The sequence below is a fragment of the Glycine max genome, chromosome 20 (assembly GCF_000004515.6).
Source record: "Glycine max cultivar Williams 82 chromosome 20, Glycine_max_v4.0, whole genome shotgun sequence".
NCBI lineage: Eukaryota > Viridiplantae > Streptophyta > Magnoliopsida > Fabales > Fabaceae > Glycine > Glycine max.
This window is the reverse complement of record NC_038256.2, coordinates 41,873,877-41,885,812: the sequence shown is the minus strand read 5'-3', so window position 1 is coordinate 41,885,812 and position 11,936 is coordinate 41,873,877. Positions and strand designations below refer to the sequence as shown.

General features: G+C 33.8%; 1 protein-coding gene across 2 annotated transcripts; it reads right to left on the bottom strand.

The window, feature by feature from the left end:
- Positions 1-1,603: 1,603 nt before the first annotated feature.
- Positions 1,604-11,409, bottom strand: LOC100819845 (probable lysine-specific demethylase ELF6). Of its 2 annotated transcripts, XM_041013378.1 has the most exons (8): positions 11,299-11,409; positions 9,889-11,179; positions 9,572-9,650; positions 9,351-9,418; positions 8,094-8,244; positions 6,674-7,212; positions 5,816-6,007; positions 1,604-4,552 (listed from the first exon to the last, which is right to left on the bottom strand). In XM_041013378.1, exons 2-8 carry the CDS (start codon positions 11,045-11,047, stop codon positions 2,124-2,126), a joined length of 4,617 nt encoding a protein of 1,538 aa, XP_040869312.1. In that variant the 5' UTR covers positions 11,048-11,179; positions 11,299-11,409; the 3' UTR covers positions 1,604-2,123. The 2 variants fall into 2 exon arrangements, with proteins under 2 accessions (XP_040869312.1, XP_040869311.1); XM_041013377.1 differs by having other exon boundaries at positions 9,889-11,382.
- Positions 11,410-11,936: the final 527 nt, after the last annotated feature.

Below are 11,936 nucleotides of genomic sequence, written 5' to 3'. Positions count from 1 at the left end.
TATATATATATATATATATATATATATATATATATATATATATATATATATAAAATATCTATTAATTTATATATACACACACCAATATTATAAAAAAATGGGATTATAAATATACATAATTAGATTTTATTTTAATAATCAAGATTAAAAAGAAGAATAAAATACACGCCTTTTTAAGTAATCATGATCATTTAATAACTTTAAATTTTTAAATAAATATTTAAAAATAAAAATTTTGTATTAGGTAGAAATTAAATTATTCTATCCAAACAAAGAAATGAAAATACAAGAAATTTGAATTAATTTATCTCAACAAAATATTTAAAAAATAAAATAATTTCAATTGAAAATAATTCAAATTTTGTTGAATTGCTAAAATGTTCTATCCAAACATGGGATTAAGAAAATGTCTTAGGTACAATTCCAAATTTTATTTATATGAAAAATAATACTAGATTAGAGGACTGCAAAAAATCTAGTTAATTTAAACCAAATTTTAATCCCAACCAAGCATATTTAAAAAATTAAAATAATAAAATCGAAAAACGGCTTTGAGCCAATTTAACATTTGTCTTGAAACTAAATTCTGAAAATTTTAGGTTTAAATGTAGCTTTGATTTAAAACTAGTTTAACTTTAAGTGTGTGTTGGATTCCATGTCACGTAGAACCAAACACGCATCAAAATCGTGTCAAAACCAAAGTTAACGGTTAAGCCTATGTTTTCGGCTTCTGATTCATCTTGTATGCGTGTAATCACTATCCTGACGTGAAACCAAACAAAGGCTTAATCACTTTTGAACACTTGAAGACCGATTTTTAACAAAAAACTGGTATTTCCAAAAACTAGTTCGACCGAAACCAAGATGATTTTAGAAAAAAAAAAAAAGTGATATGATTTCGAAATCCAATACAAATAATTTTAAAATATATTTGATCTAATTTTCATAAATCCAAACAATGACAACCCCATTGGTTTAGCATTTAGCAGATGAGAGAGGCAACTCCAAAATGTAAAAATAAATAACAACTCATAAGCCTTTCTCTTTGTTTATGCCCACCAACCTATTTGGACCGTGCCAATACATGTTACTCGTTGGTTGTCTAACCATCTGTCTACATAATCATTTATCTTCCGTCAACTTTGTAAGTAAAAATTTGACATGAATATATTCACAATTTAAATGAAAAAAGATTGCAGTACACGAATTAAAAGTAGGAATAAATTGATCATTTTTATTAACAATTTAATGATACAATAACACAAGTCCTAATTTGCATATTCATAAATATACGCAGCCAGAAAAATTAATCAGAATTTTTGCCAAAGTAACCATTAAAGGTTGAATGGGATAAAATGATAAAAACTCATCTATCCAAGAATCAAACAATATGCTAACTTATTTAGTTAAAAATTCTGACCCAAGAAAAAATATCTAGCTAAGCAATTTACATATATACCGATAGGAGTGGATTTTATTAATTGACACATTTTGGTGAAAATTGCATAGGATAAAATTGGAAAACAAATCAAATCAAACTACCTTGAAAAAAAAACACCGGAAAAGGGTAGACAACCAGTTAAAATATGCAGAGTCAACCGAATGTTTAACCACTGAATTTACTAGTCAAGAGGGTAAAGTACATAGAATCATTGAGAGCACATACCTTGTTTTTACTCTCAACTTCCTTGTCCCCCTTAACAACAAAAAATGTTAATCCAAAGTGATATACAGCCATAATGAACAATTATATATCCTGAAAGATCAAGGTCCTATCAACTGCTTCAAAAGAACCATAAGTACAGGCAATCAACAAAAGCTATCATAGGCATGACCAACCAACATGATGCAGCTTCCTTAAGGAGAGTTTTCCCCACTTTAGAGGCTGTTGCTAGATCTGAATTCTAGTAAGAGAAAAAGATCAAAACTCTCTGAAGTTACCAACTCTAACTGCCTTCGAATGAATTGGATATTGAGAACCTACAAAACAACCACTCTATCCTAACTTTACAACTAACCAGAATGCTTATGGTCAGACATGACTCTATGCCTCACTTTTACCAATCTAACTGCAAATATGCACATGTTGCAAGAATAAAAAGTTAAATGAATATTATATCATCTCAAGCAGGAGGTTTCACATGGTGCCCTGTTTTCCGTCTGTGCCTGCTAAAATCTGATACAAACCTGAAAGAAAGGCCACATCCCTCGACCTTGCAGTGATAAGGCTTCTCCCCAGTATGTACGCGCATATGCTCTGTCCTTGCCCAAGCCCACTTGAATGACATGGAACAACCTTTCCATGGGCACTTAAGGGGCCTATCATCATTATGAACACGCTGGTGAAGTAAAGCATATTTGTGGGAGCTGAACTTCTTACCACACCCCTCATGTGGGCAAAGGTTTCGTTTATGCAATTGTAACTCAGCTTTAGTCTTGAAACTCATCCGGCAACCATCAAGGTCACACTTATGGGGCTTTTTAACATCATCCTTTTTATTTTTGCGAGGAACCAAAGCTTCAGAAGATCTCCTTGCCCTTTTAGCCACCTGATTTTCCTTGTCAACTTGGTTGATTTCCACCCCACTTTTGTCAGCGGCAATCTTCCCAGCTCTTGGCCTCAGCCCCTCACACGGACTTCTAATAAAGTTGTCACAATTGGATTTGTTCTTCGTTGTATGTTTCACTTTTCTCTTTCTATTCTTCCCAGCATTTGATCTGGGAACTGCTGTACTGAACTCGCAGCTTTCCAGCTCCCTATTATCTTGTGACAAATTGGTTTTGATTCCATTTATGTTTTCTGTAACACAGCTCTCTTGCTCAATTTTAGAACATTCCTGGATTGATGAAGAGTCATCTATTGATGTATCAGTGCCAGAGCAAAATTCCTCATCAATTCTACTCACTGAGTGGATTTCCGTTTCTTTTTCTTTATCTGAAATCAATTGAATACAAGAGTCTTCTTTAGGACAAGTTTCCACTAATACTTCAGAACCTCCTAATTCTGATGAAGTTACACATTTATTTTCACCTTTTGCAACATAGCTAGAAACAGGTTCCATGGTAATTTTATTCATATTTTCAAACTGACACTGCTCCACAGACTTTGGAATCACTTCATCATTCAACCCTTCAGCATATTCCCCTCTTGTAATTGCTGAAACATGAGTGGACTGATTTATTTCCTTTCTGCTATCTTTTCCACCCTGAGTTTCATGTTGCATCTCACTATCCAAGACTACGGTACTATGCAAGTCTGCAGAAGCATAAAGCTCTCTTCGAACTTCACAAACTTCTTTTGGAGTATGTTCACTAATTTGTCTGTCATCAATTAGAGGTTCCTTGTCCCTTTCACTTAAAGAATCAATTTCTTCCTCAGTTGCCTTTTCTAGGAAAATAAGACTGCTAATTTTTTCTGCAGTATAATTATTATTTGGACTTTCGAAACTTCCAACCACAGATGCCAGTGTAGAATGATTTACCAATGAAGCAGGTGATAAAGCCGCTTCCACATTGTTGCTTTTGCAGGTAGACTGATATTCTTGATGCCCTTCACCATTCAAAGTTAAGCTATCACACTTGCTATCAATGATAACTGCTTCTGTAATTTCAGAATTTCTAATCATTTCAATATGTCTATCTGTTGTGTTTGTAAGTGAGCTAGAACATTTTTTGTCCAGACAATCTTGGCCCTCCTTGCCACATATTTCTGAGACACTGGAATTGCAATGCATCTTAGAATGACGGAGTGTTAAATCATTATTTCTGTCTACATCTGATTCCTGCATGTTTTGCTTCTCAATCTCTGCTCCAACTTCTTCAATCATTAAAGTACGATCAGGAATGGAATTGGAAGGTTGTGACTTAGCATCATTTAATCTCGTGCTAGCAGGCACTTCAGCAATCTGGATTTCAGGATGCATTGGAGACATTTCAGCAGAAGCAGAGACACACAACAATGAACAATCAATCCTGAAATTCTCAGTTTCAAGCTCAGTTTTAGAAACACAATTATTATGATCCCCACTCAAAGTAGCTGACAAATTTTTGGACTTCTCTTGGAATTCACAGACCATGCTTGCAACAGGGAAGCACCTTTGCTTTGACTTGAACTTCCTTCTTGAATATTGAAGTAGCTTCTTTTCAGCAGGGAAATCATCTATTCTTCCATACAACTGATCCTCCTTTCTCTCAATGTTGTCACATGGTTTAGTCTGAGCTAAACAACTTGACCTTTTTGATCGAGATCTCCGTGACTGCCAATTTAAAGCTAAAGATTTTGAAGCAAGACATTGATCATATAACAGTGTCCCTAGTATCCAAGGAACTTGTTTAGATGGAGAGTTATTTCTTGCATGGACACAATTTCGTAGGTTAATGCCTAGTTTAGATGTCCAGTCTTCACATTCATCATGTTCTTCACCATCAATTGCCAGATCTATAAGAGTCAAATTTTCTGGGGATGCAGTATCTAATGGAACCTCATTATAATCAAAAGCACTATGTATCTCTTCCGCAACTGCCCTGGCATGTGCCTTTATTTTCTGATAGTCTACAAAAATGCAGAAAAGTATAAGAAAATAAATATATTAAATATTTAAAATACAGATTTATGCTTGCATTCCTATAACTGATAGCAAATTGATATAAACATGGATTGCAACACAAACTATATATTGATCAACAGCTGACTTGTCCACATGGATTCCATCTCTATTAGACCCTGCAGAAAGTATATTGTTTATGCAGGGAATGGAGAGGAGACACTTGAGAATGAATAATCTGAACTTGACATTGATTCAATGTGATACAAAATAACAGCATTATTTCTTATTTATATTTTTTTATCAGAAAATATAACAAACTGTTATTTATAATAAATAAGATCATTTATACTTGTAATCCTAATCCTAATAAAACAAGGAAACAACATCAACAACAAAAGTCTAATCCCACTATGTGAGGTAAGCTACATGGATCACAGAACATTCAGCTCAATTAAAGACTAAATCTTCAAAGATATTATTATTCACCATGAGAATTCTCTTAACAACTTCCTTCAATGTCTTTCTTATAGCAGTCAATAGTGGATAGCGGCGGCGGTCCAGTCGCCCCCAAAAATGCTATACCAGAGCAGTGGGGTGGGTGGAGCAATGAGAAATTAAACACAAATCAAAGAGGGATAGGGAGGACCAAAATTTGTTATGGCCAACAAAATGGTGAAAGCCGGCAATTGAAAAACAGAATATACCAAAGAAAAGAGTTCCAGATTTTAGGAACTCGACAGCAATAAAGTGATGAGACAGGTTATGGAGAATGGTATCATTTTTGTAAATTCAGAGATTAACAGAGGGTTGTAAAACCTCAGGGACTAAAATGCCCAAGTCATATAATTTTGAGGAATAATTCGAGGGTTTACTCATGTTTAGGGTTTAGCTAGGGAAAGAAGAAAATGAGAAAATTGGGACCAACTAATCTATATTAATTTGATGTGCTAAGATGTGATACAATAAAAAAAAAACATTAGCCTTCATTTATGTTATAATACCAGAATTATATCCTAATTAAATTAGAAAGCAAATCATGAAATATGGAAACCACTTCTAAAATATCATCCAAGATGTAAGATATTCCAAGATACTTCAACAAACCCTATATAGCTGAAACTTAGGTCAGATTGTTATATCCAAGAGCCACAAGTTTTCCTTACTAAATTGAAGTAGAAAATCATACATCTCTTGCAAAATTAGATATTTGATTTTACCCAACTTTTACAGAATGATAATGCAAACATATTTTCAATCTGCAAACTAACCTGAATGGCATATTATAAGCACATTGGCTCCACCTTTGCTCTGCAACATCTCAGATATTTGAACAGCATGCTCCAGGCAGAAAATCCGAGGCCTCAAAAACTTACTGGAGGTGTTCCAACATTTATTGCACTTGTTTAATGATTGATCTGGCAACTCCTTTACTGATGAGAGTTCAGAAACAGAAAGATCCCCTGAAGAACAGATCACATAGTAACTCATTTCAACATTAAGTGTCATCTGATTGGCAAAGTAAAGGACTACCTCAAAAAGTTCAACCTACATTTTTATCAAATATGTTTTGGTCATCATGTCAGCTTCCGTAATATCATAAATAAAAAAGGAAAATGCAAACCAAAATGGTACATAGTTGATATAATCATTTTCCATTAATTTTCACCTAATCATGAGATAAGGAGTATGCCGAATTTCCAGCAAATGCAAGAGGATAAAAAAACATTTTGGTTAAAGTAATTTGGTATTTTGGTTCCTTATTACATAGAAGAACCAATTCAATATATCAAAATTATAGCCACATATCAAATACCACTAAAGAAAAAGTGCAGGAATGATAGAAATAAGGTGTCTAGCAAGCTGTAAGAGATCCACGACACAATTGATTTCCTCAATAGTATTAATATTCTGTTCAGATCCAGGAATTTACAAGATCTGAATTTAGATACCAGCAGCAGCATCATAATAACTCTAGAAGTTATAACTTTTCTACCTACCCACATCCATAGTAGTTGGCAAGTTCAATTTTACCACTAAACACAAAAAAGGCATAAAAACCTACAAATGAAAATGTGATAAAGAATAAATATAAATATAGACAATATGAAAAAGTATGAAGGCATTACTTGAGATGGAACTATTAACGCAAGCAGTAGAGTCCGGAGAGGAAACTTGAACTAGATGATGATTATCAGGAAGAAGTTCCATTATCAATTTCTTGGTTGGTTGTATCACAGTCATAAATGGAAAACCAAGGATTCCACAACCAACACAAGCCAATGCTCCTGAATCAGTTTGGAAGTGACATGGAAGATCATCACCACCAAGATCTAAATTGGTCAAATTCTCCATATACAAACTCATTTCATCAAGAAGATAATGACTACTCTTTTCTGCAGAAATAATATTTGACATATCTGCCATAGAGGTTCCAGTAGTAGAAGTTAAATCAGGCAACTGAAAATCTTTGCTGGAATCAGGCAGCAAATCAGCATTCCATAAAACAGCTTTTTTAGTTGCTTCCTTTCCAAGAAGAATGGATAGCAGCTTGTTTTCCTGCAGCATGTCTTCTATAAAAGCCTGTTTTACTAAAAACTCCCTCTCTTCTTTCTGACGGTCTCTTAGACGAGAACTATGCACGCCAGGTAATAGTGTTCTTGGCACTCTATCAAATGAACATATCATCAGGAGTAATAAAAAATATGTAACACATTTGAAACCTAGATAAAATCAAAATGCATGTTGCAAATTGCAATAATGCCTATGAATGTTAGAACAATCTATGTGATAGAAAAACAAGAAATGGAGATGGATCTATATCTACATCTATATACAACCTAAAAGACAACAAAAAGATTCCACTTCAAGATCAAACTGAACCAAATATATATTACACTTTTAATCTAAAATATCTCTCAAAATTGTGTTTTATATTAACGTTAAACATAGGGCCAGTCTGTTACAGATTATTAAAAAAATGATTCTGATATAAAATAATCTAGTGACTATTTTTTAGAGTTCCACAAAAAAAGCTAATTTGTGTTTGTTTACAATCATAAAAATCACTTAAAAAAACTGATTTTATTATGAGAAGCTGTTCAAAAGAGCCTTTGATTTTAATCAAATTTTAGACTCTTTTCAACTTTTGATTATTTTAATAAATTGAAACAAATGAATGAAAAACTAAAATTATAATTAAAAAAAAAGTTATTCTTTTACAAGAAAAGCTGTAACAAACAGGCCCATAAGCTGATAAAGCCTCAAACATCTCTATTTTGAAATTTGGATACGGTTATGGTAACAGCAAAGGACTTATAATATTACCATCCATTCATGTCATTAAACTAGTAGTGCAATAATTAATTAAAAAACACCGATGGCAATCACAAATAGTTATAAGTTAAAACTAATCATCACCAGCTTTTATGGGTAAGTGAGATATAATTGAAAGGAAACAAGAGGTAATTATTGATTGAAATGACAATATAGTCTCCATACAGAAGTATAGTATCTATGTATATAAGCAGTGATGGAAGCTTAGCTTACCTTGAAATAAAAGACATGCTCAGTAAGTAAAGCAGTTGCTGATGGGAAAGCATGGGAAGATAGTTCATTGCAGCTCTGCGCACTGCAGCTTCCTTAGCTACTCTAAGCCATTGTGGGGTTCCAAAGTTAGCAGCTTCCCCACAGTTAAAACCTTGATTTCCCCAAATGATATATAAAATAAAGATTAAGTTGGCAATTTAAGAGAAAGAGACCTACCAAGACAGTATAGGGTGGATAAAAAAAGTAGAGTGTTTCTAAGATCCCATGGGCAGATAAGAGGTTTTTCTTTTACTATCGAAGCCATGATTAAAATTTAAAATTAACCACTATGTGGTTCCAATGGTTCCTCGTAATAAGTTCCAAGCCAAGAAAAGAAGTGGAGAAAATAAATCCAGTGGAGAATTATAAAGAGTAAAGACTAACGAGAAACAGAACAAGCAAACAATTTTTATGCAGTGAATAAGCCATAAACCCTCCGAATGCCCAACTTTGAGCACAAAAACTGCACTTTTTTCAGTATCCTCTTCTATCTTTCTCTCCAGATATCCTACACAGTTTCTTAAGTTTATCTCATCAAATTAGATTCTTTAAAATACTATATTAATTATATATATTAGCAGTAGATAGTTATAAGAAGGTAGCACTATTTAGCCAAAAAAAAGTGGGATATCCAAAAGAAGCAACAGAGTACCACGTTTTATCTTTAGTCACATAATATGGGGTGGCTTTTGAGAAGATATTAATGTTTTATCTGCCATCCCATATCTTGTCATATTGTATCCTAATTTTAAAGAAATGTAATATCCCTGTATTGTACCAGTATCATAGTTCATAGTTAACCATAAAAGCATATGTAGAAGATGTCTGATATGTTTCACTTGTCCCTGTAGTGAAAAATATCAGAATTCATTGCTCATCAAAAAATATTGGGCACACACCAGCTTTAACTAATTAATTTTATAATCACCAACCAATCATAATTCATTGCTCATCATATTCATTATTCTACTTATCAAGCACCAGGGTATATATTGATATTCTAAAATTCAACCGATAAAACATTTTATGAAACACTGGCATTTTTAATTGTAGTCTTCAATATGCATGTAAATTCTTCATGTATCACATGTCAAACAGATCTCTATAGCACAAATTGCAGAAAGACGTGTACAATCAATCCATCAATCATAGACTAAACACCTACAACACCAGTTTTCCGCTAATATTAGGAATGTACATAAACTTCAAAACAATTACCATGGCTGAATCCTACATGATAAGCTCTTGGAAAAGTTACAACAAATTCACCAGGGTGCTGAGTTAACCTAGAAAGGAAAGACAGCGCATACATAAGTTTGAAGTTCAAGAAAGAGAATAGGAGATTCGGCAGAAATGCCAGCAACAACCTTAAGCAAATAATTTAACATCATGAGATATTCATAACATAAAAGAATATCAAAATATGTTAATCAACTGACCTGAAACAAGGAATCCCAGATGCAACAATTACCTCAGGTGATAAAAGAGTTGTTTTCTCACCTAAAAGTTTCAAAGCAGCTGGCAAGAAAAGAAACTGTACTTGAGTTACAAATGCACTGTGGAAGTTATAGCAGTCAACCACCTTAAGAATAAAATGGATCAACTAAAAGGAAAAAGAAATGAGTCAATAAGATGACCCATTGACTAGCAAATATAAGAAAATTTGACACTATGAATCACTACACACTTTTCTTAATATGCCATGCCAAATATATAGATCAAACATAATCAGGTAATAGTCAAAGCATTCACATACCTAAGTGATCAATGTTACCACTATAACCCTCAGTGCGAATGACTTCCTCAAAAGCAAAGGCATAATCACCAGGAACAGCATACCAGGTCTTTGATGAGCCAGTGTGAAGAAAATTCATGCTGTGAAGCTCGTGATCCTCTACATGCCAAGCAAACCAACTGAAAAGCATACCAATGTATACCATAGGTGACGTGACGCCAGGAATATCATCCGGCATAAAACGTGTCAGTGAGCCAGATGAGCGTGCAATAACTTGCAAGTTCCAAGGACTGTTTGAAAGCTTCCAACCAGCAGTGCCTTGCACTTCATTGCTGGCATCTGAACTCTTTTCCTTAGAAGATTGTGAATCATCATTTGATGAAAATGTTGACACAGTAGTAGCTGATTTGTTCATCTGTAAACAAGTGCCTGCATGACTTTGGACAGAAGCAACCTTAGTCTCATCAGTTTGGGTATCTCTTACGCAACCCATTTCAGTTTGTTTACAATCAGAGCTATCTAACCTACTCTTATAATAAGTCTTTTTCCTTTGCCTTCTATGACTATAATGAAATTGGCCCTTGGACTCTTCAAAAGCAGACCCAGGAACGTCATTGGCATACTCCACATATATAGGCTTCTCTAAAGTTGCCTTCCAAAACAGAGACTCTATAACCAGAGGAGAAACATCCTTCACTGAACCTAGCACACTTTTCGCAAAAGACTTCGATTTAGACTCAAACTGTTCCAGAGTATAAACCTCCCCACTTTGCCATACTTGCTTATGAACACCTGACAGTGGATTCTGAACTGTCCCTTTGGCTTTTTTCACATTCTGACTCCGCCCCAGTTCTTGATGCCTTGTAGTAAACACGGCTCGCGACACCCCGTCACTACTACCATCCCCATAACCGGTTTTCGATGAATTACAAACACCTAATGAACTATTATCTGGACCCAAATCAGGGCACTTCAAGAGTGACCTATTCAGATTGGAAAAAACATATTTTTTTGAAGGTTTGGGCAACGGTGGTATAATCTTACAAATCCCAAAGTTGGCAGCTTCCTTCTCAATCTTCGAAATATAAGCAATTGGGTCAGCAAATTCAGTGTCTGTAGGGCGAAATTCCGGAGCCAGGGGCAACCCTTTCAGCCAATTGGGGATTTCAACACTACCCATTACATGAAAGTAAAAAATAAAAAGGAAAAAGGAAGATTGAAGATTTCAAACGGCAATGCAAGTTGGAGCAGGAGGCTAATTCTTCTGCTCAATCACGTGCAGCGGTAGTGTCCATTGAGATTCTCAAAAACCCTAAAAATGGGTAAGAGATTTGGTATAAAATTGAAGCAATTGGAAAAACTTATGGTCATGAATTGAGCAAGATAGCGAAATGCAAAGTGAAAATTGAAGGAAGAAGTGAATTGGAGAACCTGTAACTGCAAGGCACTGTGCATGATTTCGCCCTTCACAGTTCAAAGTTCAAACCCACCGTATAATTTTTGGGGAGAGAAAGAGAACAGTGGTTTTGGTTTATGTTGTGACTTGTGAGTGACATTGTCTATCCGCTCATGTTAGTCCTTTCCTAGCTCACTCAGCTAATTTGCACCGCAGGTACTCAGCAATCATATTAATATTATTAATCATTTATTATTAATTACTAATTACTAATTAATAATTACTAATTATTCATTATTTTAGTTTATACATTTATGAGATAAATATTTTTTTATAAAACAATTTTTTTGGATATATAAATAGTATATTTTTAAATTTGTAATGAACAGATTAAATTATAATATAAGATTATCTTTAGTTATTGACATATTTTATAAAAAAAACTATTTTCTTTTACAGATTAAAAAAACTTAAATTTAATTTATAGAAGAAAAAAATAAAACAGGGTATTTTGGTAAAGAAGATTGTTATTAGTTGTAAGAATAGTGTATAAAAAGTGTATTTTTGAAAGAAAAGAAAAAATAAAGAGAAACCAACAAGTGAAGTCTAAGTCATAGTGAGTTCCAATTTTTTTAGACAAATAGTTTAACCTGTGTGTTGGAGAAAACTTGGT